Source organism: Anas acuta, chromosome 2 (assembly GCF_963932015.1).
Source record: "Anas acuta chromosome 2, bAnaAcu1.1, whole genome shotgun sequence".
NCBI lineage: Eukaryota > Metazoa > Chordata > Aves > Anseriformes > Anatidae > Anas > Anas acuta.
In genome coordinates, this window is record NC_088980.1 from 135,945,142 (window position 1) to 135,958,672 (window position 13,531).

General features: G+C 58.9%; 1 protein-coding gene across 3 annotated transcripts; it reads left to right on the forward strand.

The window, feature by feature from the left end:
* Positions 1–2,935: 2,935 nt before the first annotated feature.
* Positions 2,936–8,121, forward strand: OSR2 (odd-skipped related transciption factor 2). Of its 3 annotated transcripts, none has more exons than XM_068672342.1 (4): positions 2,936–3,263; positions 5,734–6,446; positions 6,941–7,040; positions 7,510–8,121. In XM_068672342.1, exons 2-4 carry the CDS (start codon positions 5,791–5,793, stop codon positions 7,690–7,692), a joined length of 939 nt encoding a protein of 312 aa, XP_068528443.1. In that variant the 5' UTR covers positions 2,936–3,263; positions 5,734–5,790; the 3' UTR covers positions 7,693–8,121. The 3 variants fall into 3 exon arrangements, with proteins under 3 accessions (XP_068528443.1, XP_068528445.1, XP_068528444.1); XM_068672344.1 differs by having other exon boundaries at positions 7,592–8,121; XM_068672343.1 differs by having other exon boundaries at positions 2,936–3,259.
* The last annotated feature ends 5,410 nt before the right edge of the window (positions 8,122–13,531 follow it).

Sequence of the window (13,531 nt, forward strand, 5' to 3'; positions counted from 1 at the left end):
GGGTGATGCTGCGAGGGGATCGCCCCCGCCGTGTCCCCCTCCTGCCGCTCACGCGTGGGTGTTGAACGCCGGCAGCTCGGGGCTGTCGTGTTAAAAACGTCAATAAAAACATCAGCAAAAAAAAAAAAAACAGCAAGAAAAACAACAACAAAACAGAAAAAAGCCGAGGGAAGTGGGTGCTGGCTCTGTCACCAAGAACCACCGGCGGAATCGGGTGTCACATAGACGGGCGGACACTCTTTTTCCTCAAAAGAATAAAAAGAAAAATAAAAAGAAAGAAAAAGCAAGAAAAAAATATAATGACAAATTTTAAAAAATAGAAGGAAAACGAACTAAGTCCAGGGTGCTCGCTCCGAGCCGTTTAAGGCACCGGCCTGACCCGAGGGGGGACCCGACCACCGCCCGGTGCCGGGGGGCGGCGGGGGGACCCCGGCGAGGAGCCGCGGAGCCCCGGGGGGGGCCCGGCGATGCTGTCGCTGCCCCCGGGCTCGTAGCACCCTCGGGGAACCGTCGGGGCGGCTCCCGAAGCGGGCAGCACCGAGGCGGCAGAGCCACCGAGAGCCCCCCGAGGTGTCCCCGGTGTCGCCGGTGCCGCAGCATCCCCGGCGGCGCTCCCGGAGCCCCTTTCCCCGACGGCTCGGCCCCGCATCCCAACGGGGTGTTTTTTCCCCCGTTGCGGGTTTGGATTTTGGGGAAAAACAATAATAATAATGCAATAAATCCGAATGAAGAAAGACAAGCGAGAAAACCGAGGGGACTGCGGCTCTGCCCGACGGCACACGCTGCCGGCAGCCGCCGCCGCCCCGGGGCCGGGGCCGTGCCGAGCCGGGGCCGTGCCGAGCCGAGCCGGGGGGGGGCGGCGTGAGCCCAGGAGCCCCCCAGGGGGCGCTGCAGCACCGCGGGCCGGGTGCGGGGCTCCCGGGCCCCCGCCGCACCGCCCGGCACCGCCCCGGGCACGGCGCGGCCGCGGGCTCTGCTGAGCTGCAGCAGCTTCGGGAGGAGGAGGAGGAGGAGGAGGAGGAGTGGAAGGAGGAAGGCACCTGCTGGGGACAGCAGCCCCGAGCCCCACAAGCCGCCGTGGCCGCTGCCGTCGGGGCCAGCCGGGCACCGCCGTCGGGGGGGCGCGGAGGGGTCGGGGTCCGACGGGTCCCCCCCCAGGGGCTCCCCGGGGGTTGTCGCCGAGCACCTGCTGGCCGGGGACAGCGGGGGACAGCCGGCCCGAGCTGCCCGCGGGGTTCCCCGCTCTCCCGGACCGGCCTCGGACCGCCAGCCGTCTGCGGAGCCAGCGGCCCGGGGAGTTTTTCGTTCCCCTCTCCCGTTTTGGGGTCTGGAGGCTTTTTTTCGTTTGGGCGGCCGGTTGGGCGCTTCCCGAGCTCGGGCTTTTGTTTGTTTGATTTTTGTCTTTTTTTTTTTAAATTTTATTATTATTATTTTTTTTCCCAACAAGTGCGGCTTTTCTTTGCCTCGCTGGAAAGGCGAGAAACGAAGGTGGAGGAGAAACAACCCCCTCCGGCCTTTCTGTCGACGGGGAGGGGTCCCCACGGCCCCCCGAAAGGCTGCAGCGCGGGGTGGGAAAGGAGAATAAAAACTCCGGTGGCCGCTTCGTTCTCGACCAGCCGGCCCCGGAGCAGGATGCGACCCCTCGGGGACCCGGCCCCCCCACCGCACCGCACCGCTGGCCCCGGCCCGGCCCGGCTCGGCCCCGTTCCCCGCGCCCCGTCCCGCACCTGGCCCCGCAGCGGGCTCCGGGGGTCCCCGCTTCGGGCTCCCCAAAAGTGGAGCCTCCCCCGCCGGCGTTTTCGGGTCGAGGAGCCCAAATGCCGTTTGTTTATGGGGCCGGGGTTTACAGCCGCGCGTTCCTTTAGGATCAAGAGCCTGCGCTCCTGTTCCCGGCGCGGGGACACGTCCAAAGCTTCCCCTTGCCCACCCCAAATTGGGATATTTTTTTCTCCTATATATTAAAAAGAAAAAAAAATCCCAATGCAAACGTCGCTTGCGTCCTCTTCTCTTCATCGGGCTTGAGTTGAACGCCACACAGCCTACCTTGAGCCATTTTCAGAGCTCTTCGCACACGCCATTTCTCCTCACATCTTTTTACACTCAGAGCCTCGGATCTGCCGGCCAGGTTGTACAAAAAAATCCCTCCCCCGCTTGGGATTTCAGCAATGCATAGAGAAAGATAACCTTCTTATTAAAACTCCCCAAAACCCCGGCCCGAAGCGGTGCGGAGCGAGGAGCTCAGCGCTTTTTGGAGCCGAGCAATCCGGAGTGAGGCCGAATCCAGCCCCAACTCCCCGGGCACGAAAACCGAAACCGCTCCCCAAGCTCCCTGCCTGCCCCAGGTGCGGGGCTGCGCGGGGGCACCCCGCACACCGATGCGTCCCCCCCCGTACACACAGAGGGATTTTTTTCCGCTGCTTTTCGCCCGGTGGCTTGCTGAGGGCAAGCCCAGGAGCTTCCAGGAGGTGGTGGCCCGGAGGGCGACCTGCCATGGCGGCCGCGGAGCCCTTTGGACGTGAGCGCTACCTGCGCCTCCCGATCCTGCCGGGCCCCTCTCTGCTCTGGGGGGAGTTTGGGTTTTTTTTTTAGGTTTATTTCACAGCCGGTGCTGAACAGGGCATAGGATTGCGGAAAACCCAACGGGGCCGGCAGCGGGGTGCGCGCCCCCGAGCCTCCCCCGGCTGCGGCGCTGCGAGGAGGGGAGGAGGGGGGGGGGGGACACGAGTCACCTTAGGTAACGCCGTGCTGGGAGGGGGGGGACAAGGAAAAGGGGGGCCGATCCTGCCCCTTTAAAGCCCAGTTGCTACCCAAACACGAGTAAACAGCGGGGCCAGCACGGTGGGGCGGGCCGGGGGCGGGCCGGGGCGGGTGCGCGGCCCCGAGCGCGGGGCTGTGCGCGCCGCGGGGTGGGCCGGCGGCTGGGCGGGCGGGCGGGGACAGCGGCTCCTCGCCACCACTCACCGCTGAAATGTGATGGACCGGGCAGGGGGCGGCTCACACTCGCGCCGAGCCTCGCCGGGCTCGAAGGCAGGAGGCGGCTTTACAGCGGGACACGCGCGGACCCCCCCCTCTCGCCACCGCCGCCACCGCCGCCCCACGACCCCCAGCTGCAGCCCCCCACGTCCCCACCATGCCGGCCGCCGCCGGGTCCCGGCCCCGCTGAGCTTCTCGCCACCCCTCCAAGCTGTGGATGTAATGGCTCCGTGAAGGTGCCGCCTCGCTTTTGCCCCGGGAGGCCCGGCAGGAGCAGCCCGCTGCGGTAGGTAAGCGCTGCCCGGTGCCGTCGGTGGGAGGGGAGGGGAGAGGAGAGGAGGGGGGCGGCTCGGCCGTGGGGTCCCCGAGTGCCACCCTTTGGGCACCCCCTTTTTCCCTCCCGCACCCCACCCCGTTAAGCTCGGTGGTGGTGTTCACGCCAAAATCCTACCGGGAAGAGTTATTTTTATATTTTTTTTTTATTAATTTTATTTTTTTTCCTGGGGTCTCACTGCCGAAGCCCCGTGGAAATAGCCGGGGGTGGCCGCGGGGGGCTGGAGGTGGACCCGGGGAGCTCCGGGGCCGTTCCCCGGCCCTAAATCGGAGCAGGAGGAAGGGGAACGGCGGCTCGGGTAGGGTCGGGGGCAGGCAGGTAGCGAGGGGCTCGCCGCGGAGACAGCAGGCGTCGTTCAACGAAGCGCCCTGGATGGGAAGGGAAAAGGAAGTGCCAAGGTTTAAGTAACATCCGTTTTTGGTTGACTTTCCCCCCTTCACCTTGGTGGAAAGTGGCCTTACAAGCCGGCACGGGGACGCTCGGCGGTGGGATTTTTTTTTTCGATAGGTTTTCATGGTGTTCCCCCCCCCCCCGCCCCGAGAAAGAGCAGCGCCAGGGGTAGCGCGGTTGGGGCAAGGGGGGCGCGTGGAAAAATTGGGGTTAAAAATGGGGGGTTCGGCGCTGGGCGCGCTCCTTTCGCCCAGATTTGCGGGGTCCCTTTGGCGGTGCCAAACGAGCCCCGGAGCTCGCCGGGGCCGGGAGGGTTTTTCCCCTCTCCGCGGTGTTCCCTGGCGGAGTGGGAGCAAGGAGCCGCCGCTGCGAGGTCTTTAAAAATAAGGGGTTTCCGTGCGACCACCTCCCCGAAGAAAAAAATATATATATATTTATATAAAAAGATAAGAAATAGAAACGTCGCCGTGTGCGCGGGGTCGCCCCCATAACGCTGCGGGAGCGAACGGGGGGAGCCGGGCAGCGGCGAGCCGCGGCCCGAAGAAAACGAAAATGGGAGCGGGGAGCGCTCGGGGATGCCCCCCCGAGAGGTTTCTCCGCGTTTCTTCTCCGCGGGGCCAGCCCGGAGCGCTGCAGGGGCTGGGGGCGAAGGGGTTTGAAACCCATCCGAGGGGCCGAGGCTGCGGGGAGCCGGCGGGGCAGCCCCAGCCCTGCGGCGGCCTGGAGGGCTCCGTGCGGGGCCAGCTCGGCGGCCTCGACCTTCCCTTTTACTCCTTATTTTCTAATTGCTGTTTTTTTTATGAACGTGGTGACCTATATAACTTTTTTATTTTTTAAGGATAAGGCCGTTTAATTTTTTTTTCTTATGATGATTTATATATATTTTTTGATATTTTCTATTTTTGGAAAGCACGCCTTGCCCGCCCCTGCTCATAAACCCCAAGAGGAGCTGGCTCAACCGCGGCCCTCCCAAAATCCCAGTGCGGGCCAGGAGCCCCTTTTCCCCGGCTTGGGCTCCCGGTACCGAAGCAGGGCGGTGGGACCGGAGCTTTCCCCAGGCCTGGAGGGAGCTGAGCGGCTCCGGGGGTCCCGCTGCAGGCCGCTCCCCGACGGTTTCGAGCAGCAGGGGACGAGCGAAAGCCACCGACGGCCGGGGAGGCCTCGGGGCCGGCCGCAGCCGGGGTGGCTCGGCTGGGCTGTGTGGGGCCATCTGGAAGGGATCTGAGCGCAAAGTGGATTTATTTAGGACCGGCAGCTCGGGGAAGAGGGGGGGAGGTGTGTGTGTGTGTGGAGGGGGGGGGGGGGCGGGGGTAAGGAGGTGTGCGTGTGGGGGGCAGGAGCCGCTCCGCTCTCCCTCGATTATCTTGATAAATGGGTTGGTGTTGAAGGAAGAAAAATAAGCAGCCGAGCGGGGATTAAAAAAAATAATAATAAAATAAAAAGCCCCCACCACCACCACCCCGGGCCCTGCCTGGGCTCCGCGCTCGCACCCTGCGCCTTCCCGGGGGGGTCCCGGCCAAGGAGGGCTCGGGGTCGGGGCCTCCGCGCCCCGGGGGCTGCGGGAGGCCGAGCCCAGGCTGGCAGCGAGGCCGGAGGCCGGCTCGGGGCAAGGGGGGGACAAGGGGGAGACCCCGGGGAGACTCCGAGGTGGCCGCGCTGGGACCGCGGGGACCCCGCGGAGCGGCCCCGGCTGCGCGTCCCGGGCGCGTTTCTCCGCGGTTTGTCTGATGGGAGCCAGGCTTTCATTTTTTTCTATTTTTTTTTTTTTTAATAATATTTTAAGTTTCGGTTGAAGGAGTGCTTCTGGGAGGGCTATTTTGATCCGTGTTGTTATTTTATTATTTTTTTTTTCACGCTTTCGTTTCTGCGGGCGCAGCCATCGCGCCGGTGGCGGCCGCCGGCGGGCCGGGGAGCGGGGGCAGGAACACGGCAGCGGCCCCGGCTGCTCGCCTCGGCCCCGGGGAGGGGGAAAAAAACCCACGGCGCTTTCAGTAAAAGTCTCTCTCCCCTCCTTTTCCCCTTTGCTCTCTCCCTAGGATTTCGTCCCCGTCTCCAAAGGCCAGCAGAGGCACCAGCTCCGCCGCCCCGGGAAGATGGGCAGCAAGGCGCTGCCGGCCCCCATCCCGCTGCACCCATCCCTGCAACTCACCAACTACTCCTTCCTCCAGGCTGTGAACACCTTCCCTGCAGCTGTGGACCAGCTGCAAGGTCTGTACGGACTCAGCGCCGTGCAAACCATGCACATGAACCACTGGACATTGGGTTACCCCAATGTGCACGAAATCACCCGCTCCACCATCACGGAGATGGCGGCCGCCCAGGGCCTGGTGGACTCCCGCTTCCCTTTCCCCGCTCTCCCCTTCGCCACGCACCTCTTCCACCCCAAGCAAGGGGCCATCGCCCACGTCCTCCCGGCCTTGCACAAGGACAGGCCCCGCTTTGACTTTGCCAACCTGGCCGTGGCCGCCACGCAGGAGGATCCCCCAAAAGTGGGCGAGCTGGCCAAGCTGAGCCCCGGACTGGCGTCCCCCCTGTCGGGGATCAGCAAGCTGTCCCCGGACAGAAAGCCTTCCCGGGGCCGCCTGCCCTCCAAGACGAAAAAGGAATTCATCTGCAAGTTCTGCGGCAGGCACTTCACCAAGTCCTACAACCTCCTCATCCACGAGCGGACCCACACGGACGAGCGGCCCTACACCTGCGACATCTGCCACAAGGCTTTCCGGAGGCAGGACCACCTGCGGGACCACCGGTGAGGGGCAGGAGCAGAGGGGGAGGGTGGGCTTCGCTGAGCCGAGCTGAGAGGGAAAGCAGCGGGGACCCCCCCCCAAAAAAAATTAAATAAACCCAAATCACCCAAAAGCTGAGCCCTGCGGGGTCCCGCGCTCTGCTCCGAGGGGGGTGGCTGGGGTGAAGGCGTCGAGGGGGCTGCTCGGAGACCCCTTTGCGAAGCGGGGTCCTGCTTGGGGTGGGGGGGCGAGGCGGGGACCCCCCCGGCTTTGCCGCCGGGCAGAGGACCGGGGCTGGGGCTGCGCTGCCGCCGGCGGAGCTCCCCCGGCCGTGCCCCGCGGAGCGGCTGCGGATCGCCGGCAGCGCTGTGAGCCGATGGGGTTCGCCGTAAAAAAAGGCAAAAAAATTTAAAAAATAAAAAAGAGGGGAGAGGGGTTTGGGGGAGGGAGCCGCGTTGTCTGTCCCCCCCGCGGTCCCGGCAGCGCCGCTCACCCCCGCGGTTGCCTCCCTTTGCAGGTACATCCATTCCAAAGAGAAACCCTTCAAGTGCCAGGAGTGCGGGAAGGGCTTCTGCCAGTCCAGGACCCTGGCGGTCCACAAAACCCTCCACATGCAGGTGAGCCCGGCGCTGCCCTCCCTTTTTTCTCCGCTCGTGTGCCGCCGGCACGGCTCGGCACGGCTCGGGGCTGCCACGGGGACGGGGCTGCGGCAACCGGGGCGGCGAGAGCCGGGGCTTCAACTCCGCCGCCGCTCCGGGCTGGCTGGAGGCGGTGGGGAGCGAGCTTCGCTTTTGTTTTTATCCTCGCGGCCCTTTTGGGGCTTTTTTCGTTGACGGCGGGGGCTGCGCGGGGGCTGCGCGGGGCCGGGGCTGCGTTTGGGGGAGGCGCGGGGGGCGCCGGAGCCCCCGAGGCGCGGGGCAGGACGCGGCCGATGTCGCCGTGTGTCCCCCCCCCGTCCCACCTCGGGCGGCCGCGCCGCTTTTCCCGACTTTTTCAAGCGTTTTTGCTACCGAAAAGCGCAGGCGATACGCGAAAGGCAGGTAGTTTGTGAAGGATTAATCCTTTGCTTGCTTCAAATCTGAACAGGAATCTCCACACAAATGCCCCACATGTGGAAGAACCTTTAATCAGAGAAGTAACCTGAAAACTCACCTTCTTACCCATACAGACATCAAGCCCTACAACTGTGAGCAGTGCGGCAAAGTGTTCAGGCGAAACTGTGATCTACGGCGGCACAGCCTAACTCACACCCCCCGGCAGGACTTCTAGAGCAGCCCGGGACCCCGCACCCGCGCCCGCAGCTCCGAGTTGCTCATTTTACTCAAGGACTGTATGGCAGAAAGTCACAGGCGTGCACCCACACACACACACACACACACACACACACACAACGCAGGGCAGGCTCAGGGGCCAATCTTTCCTAGCACGCGTCTGCAAAACTCGTTTAAGAGAGCGTGGACTGCAGGATCGGGCCCCTCTCCAAGCCACACCGAGGCGTAAAGCTACTCCTTGTAGATACTCGCGGCTCATTTTAGAGCTCTGTACAGAAATGTGGTTTTCGTTGTTTGTTCGTTTCGTGTTGTCATGTCAGATGCACGGCGATAACAAATCCGGGAGTCAAAAGTATCTCTTAAAAAAAAAAAAATTAAAAAAAAAAAAAAGTGTATTTCAAAATAAATCCTTTTTTTTTTCCAAATACCTCCTGCCTGGTTGTATTATTCTCTGAACGTTTGGGCTTTTTTTTCCTGCTGTGTCGATGCAATGGTAAAGCATATTGAATAAATTTCCTAGTCGGGTAATTGTACTGTCACAACAATTTTGGTGATCGCTTTTGTTTGGCCTGTTTCACTGTTGCTTTTGTGTTATCTATTGTTAAGTAAAATGAAAGTGCCGTATTTGAGAGTTTATAGCTCTATTACTTAATACTACGAATGTCTAAATATTAACTTCTGTACTTTTATTATTTTCCCGAACGAAATACTTTTTTTTTTTTTTTTCTAAAAAGAAGAGAAAGAAAGAAATACTTGCAAATAAACAAGATCTTAGGAAATAATGTATAGAGCCCTTCTTACGCCAAAGCGGCTTATTAGTAACTTATTTGCAATCAGCCCATGTATTGTAAAAGTCATCCCTTTCGTGGAGATTGCAGGAGATAGTCCCCTGCCATTAGACTTTGGCCACGGGCAATTCACCCGCGTAGACAGGGACTTTATCCCGCAGAAGACGATTCCTTCCCCACCGCTCGGCGAGCAAACAGCGAGCCCCGAGCACCGCCCCGGGACCCCGCGGACCCCTCCAGGGCCGGGGGCGCTGGCAGTCCCCCCTTACGTTTCCCCCCCCCCCGTATCCTTCACCCCATTCCCACTGCCAAGCATGGGGTGGGTGGGAGGAAAGGGACCCCCGTGCTGGCTGCTCACCCCCCTGGGAGACCCTCATCCCCCCCATTCCCCCCTTCCCTTCCCTGGGGGGCCCTGCTCACAGGTAGCAGGGTGGAGGCACGGAGCCTCCCCCCCCTTCTCACCCTCACCAATGCCTCCGGTCACCCCCGTGTTGTTCCCTCCCATTACCGTAGGGAGATGTGGAGGTGAACCCCCTCCTCTGCAACCCTCGTTGCTCCCAGCACACTCCTCCCCATAATTTAGGACCCCCAAGTTCATCTTTTCCAGGCTGGGACACCCGTCCTGCCCCCCTCCTCTCCCAAAATCTGGTCCAGATGAGGAGAAATCTCCCCCCCTGCCCCAGCAAGCTCTGACTCTGCGGGACACCCCCCCGGCCCCAGCTCAATAAGGGGGGCTCCACTCCCATGCCCCACTACGGTGGATGCCAGGGCTCTGGGATGTGCCCTTCTTTGGGGACACATCACATTTGGTGTAGGTCAGCAGATGCTGATTGGGGTGGGGTGGCTGCGGTGTCCCCATCCCTCACTGGTCCTGCAGCAGAGAACCCGAACCCTGTTAACGAGCAGCAAGCCAAAACCAGCAGTGCCTGAGCCGTGGCTGGTGCTGAAAGGGCTGCGTTGCTGCTCCCTACCCCACATAGGGCCACGGACCCCTGAGCCAGCCCCGTTCTGCCCCAGACCGAGGCAGCCAGGTGGATTTCCACAGATGGGGCAGGCGAGGCCATCTCAAACCCAGCCAAAATTTCTTAGGTGGACGAGGCCTATCTCCCTGCCTGCTCCCGTGCAGGGAGGGAAAAGAAATGTCTCTGCAGCCAGAGATACTGCTCTGCTGGCTGTAGGACAGCTTCCCTCATCTAAGTTTATTTAAGGGCCATCTGCTCTGTTCACCCGCCTTGACTGGCACCCCTTCCCTTGCTATCGCACCCCAGGGGCACCCTTCGTCCCCCCAGGGCTGGCAGCGTGTCCTCCCTCCCAGCACACCCCCCCACCCCAACCTCTCTCCGCAGACATCCCTTGCTCCCTCTCTGCGGGCATCTTCCCAATATCTGATTTCTTCCTGTCTGACTGATTTTTCTATTCCCAGTGCATTCCCATTCTCCCAGTAGGTTATTTCCTCTAAGCTTCTCTACCCTTATTGTTCTCCGAGTTCCTGTCCCCAGGCCCTTTTGTGTCCCCAGTTTCTTGTTCTCAGAACCGAGTGTGCACAGCGAGGCTGGGATAGCTCTGCTCGAGTAAACACCCCTGTCAGGATACATATGGGCTTATTCTGCTCCTAGGCCAGGCTCGACGCGCAGTTTGTTTGGAAAGAACTTAATCAGATGAACCATATCAAAGGACTAAATTAAAGTGATCGCATATAGCTAAGGTTTTATTTAATTGTTTGGGGTTTCTTGTTTAACAGTCTTCCCACTGAGCAGACACAGACTGTAAATTTATCTTCTCGGGATTTCAAAAGTTCAGCGGACGGAACAAAGACCAAAGAGCTGAATAGGGGCAGCGACAAGTATCTCCACCAGTCGGTCCCTTGGCTGTACTTTAAATCTAAACCAGTAGCTATAATCTTAAAATGTCAGAGGTTGATTTAGTGTTTCTCTTTGACATCAATATACTTTCCAATGGCACTGACATGCTCCATTCACTTTTAAAAGATTATCTCTTGTTGGGAAACTTCGGAGGCAGCTATAAAAGACACGTTACAATATATATGCGGTTCGTTGTGTTTAGCCCTGTTTGGAAGAGAAACAGGTTCTGTAAAGCTATCTGTGGGGCAGGGCTAGTTTTCTTACAGCCATAAAGTGCCATCCTGAATTTCCCAATGCAAACACTAAACGCAGTAATATCCCCGTTACTGCCATTTGTTTCTGTACAAAGTACTTTTCTCCCCCTGGGGAGCTCTGCTCCAGCACACGGCGCACAGCTATGTGCTCCTGGTGCTTCCCAAAGCACCTGCCTCTCGCTTCTGCCTGCTCCTCTGTCCCTTGTTGTCCCTTCATTTCCCACACTGCGGCTCCTGCTCCTGCGCTGGCACTGCTCGTTGAGCGCCTTCGGCTGCGTTACAGACAGCAGACAGCTGTGGTGGGCAGCAGGCAGAAGGGCTGGCCGCGCTGGGGACAAGGCGCAGCAGATAATAGGATATTGCAGCCACAATCTCCATTTTGGGGGGCCAAATCAGACCAAAAAAAAAAAAAAAATCATGGTCCTTGAAGTTATATGTACTAACTGAGCTCTTTGTACATGAGTTGCTGGAACGAGTGCTGTCACGGCTGGTGGTGGAGCAGCTCGGTTCAGCTGTGTGCGCACAACGCTTTGCTACGAAGGCTTCTCCTGCTCAGCACCTGCAGCCCACGCTGTTCCACACCGGCACTCCCAGTGCCACAGCAGCTTTGCTGACAACACCATCCTCAGTGCCAGTCCCACCCCAGGACTACAGAATCACAGAGTGACAGAGTGGCTGAGGCCGGCAGGGCCCTCTGGAGCCAGCCGGTGCCACCCGTGGCCAAGCAGGGACACCCAGAGCAGGGTGCCCAGCACCACGTCCAGGCGGCTGCTGAAGGGCTCCAAGGAGGAGACCCCACAGCCAGGCACAGCCTGGATCTAAATGGGGACAGCACAGCAGCACCCCAGGGCCGTGGCATGGACATGTGGTGCTCTGGGTCCCACTGTTTGAATCCATTTGAGTAAAATGCATCCAGATTTTTAATTACTTGAACTTTTTCTCCCTCCCACCTCCTTCCCTTTCTGAACCTGCCCCTTCCAGCTTCCACTTGTTGCCTCCTCCAGCTACAAGCTCACACGAGCTCCCTTCTCTTCACTAACCCACACCTCGCTTTTCCTGCCTGGTACCTCTCACACTCTGCCAGTCCTTCCTTGCCCTCCCCAGCAAGGACAGATGCCACATCCCCATGTTGCTCAGGTGTGCGTGCAGGTGCCACAGGCAGACCCAGGCCACTTTAGTGACACCAGGTCTGGCACAAAGCCACCAGCATGGCCCTGGGAGCCCCGAGGTCAAAAGGTTTGTGGTGAACAAGAAAAGCTGCGCGCCATCCCCAAAATGTCAGGAGAGAGTCAGTCAGCTGAGCTGTCAGTCACCCTCCACCAGCTCTGTGCTCATCGTTCTGTAACTGCATAGAGGCTCTTCGTGTAGACGGACGACTTTGTTTTACTAAACTATGTTACACAAGCATATGTAGCTTTTATATTAATATGTTTCCAGCTCAAAATTCCCTCCTCATAGCATCTCTTTTCCTCCCTGATTACAGAAGCTCTTGTATCTTCTTTTTCTTATTTATAGAAGTATAATTATGGCAAACACAGGGTACCTATTAGCCAAAAAGTTTTTTTTTTTTTTTTTGAAGTTATTAAATACTTAGATTAAAAAACATTTGTTTACCTTCAAAATAAAGGCATGGCATCTGCATAAAGCATTAATTTAAAACTCTATTTAAAAATAAAAAATCCAGATGCAGCTGTTTATTTACGAAACTTTGCCTGAAATCTTCTAGGAGAAGAAACGAGAAATGCAAAAATCTTTATGCCAAGGGCAGCAAAATTTTTTCCTAAATCTGTGGAATTAAGGAAACGGGAGGTATAGGCTTCCCCCCCCCCTCCTCCCAGCCTCTCCCAGGAGGCTGAGCACTGCTTGCAGGGTGCAATTTTCAGCCACGGCTTGTAGCCAAGCAGGAATTTCGGATGAGCAGAGCAAGACCCGAAAATATTTGGTCCCCAGCACGGTGGCCTCGCACCTCCGTCCCCACATGGCTGAGCTGGAGCTGTGCGTGGCACAGCACTGCCAGTGGGACGCTGCCTTCCCTTTTTCCCAGGACAGGGATTAAATTTTGCATTGCAGATTGGCTTGAGACAGCAATTTAAAACTTTAAAAGCATGAGGAAGGTGCTGGGCAGTCCCCTGGCTGCATGAGAGCAAATGAGTCAGTCTCCAGGCCTTGGTGGCCCATCCACCACCACCTTGCTCCCGGCAGGACCGGGGCAGCAGCAGGACTTCTGCTTCCCTGAAATTCTCCTCAGATCCAGAGAGTGGCTCCATCGCCTCACAGGGCTGTGGGCTGAGCCTGGGAGAAGGCTGCAAACCCCAGTCCTTGCAGCTTCCCCTCTGTGCAAGAAAAAATCCCCTGGACTTCTGGCTTTGCAGAGGAGGAACTTCACCTGGTGCAGGCGCCGAGCACCCTGCCGGCGCTGCGCCTTGCCGCAGGCAGTGCTGAGCCTCCCGCTCCTTGGCAGCACGTCAGACCGCAGCTCCCTTGAGAGGGCTATTCTGCACGTCGGGGCATTTTGGAGACCTGCTCATTCATCTGGGGGGGAAGGAGACATTGATTGATTGATTGATTGGTTTTCTTTTTTTTTTTTTTTTTTCAAGCGTAAGAGGAAGCAAGATTTTTTTTTTCTTTCCCCTTTTTCCTCTGAGCTTATTTACGAGGCATTGTCTCCGATACTGCCAGCTGACATCCTTTGGCACCACCACCACTCAGTGCACTGAAGATGCCTCGAGGTGTGTCAGTCGTGCTTCACGTCAGCGTGCCTTGATGCACCTCCTTGGCTGGGATTGAAAGGTACAGTTTCTAAATCTCCCGGTGACCCATTTTGCATGGATCACTGGTGTGCTAGAATGTAGCTGCTCCTTCCCATCGTGTTAATGCAAGTTCGCCCGTGTTCAAAGCAGGCACGTGCCATGCTGCGCACACGGGGAGAGCTC

Excerpts from the sequence above, each read along its gene's own strand:
- OSR2 (XM_068672342.1), top strand. The coding sequence starts at position 5,791 with ATGGGCAGCAAGGCGCTGCCGGCCCCCATCCCGCTGCACCCATCCCTG. Across the intron at positions 6,447-6,940 it reads GACCACCTGCGGGACCACCG|GTACATCCATTCCAAAGAGA; the intron begins GTGAGGGGCAGG and ends CTCCCTTTGCAG. Across the intron at positions 7,041-7,509 it reads ACAAAACCCTCCACATGCAG|GAATCTCCACACAAATGCCC; the intron begins GTGAGCCCGGCG and ends AAATCTGAACAG.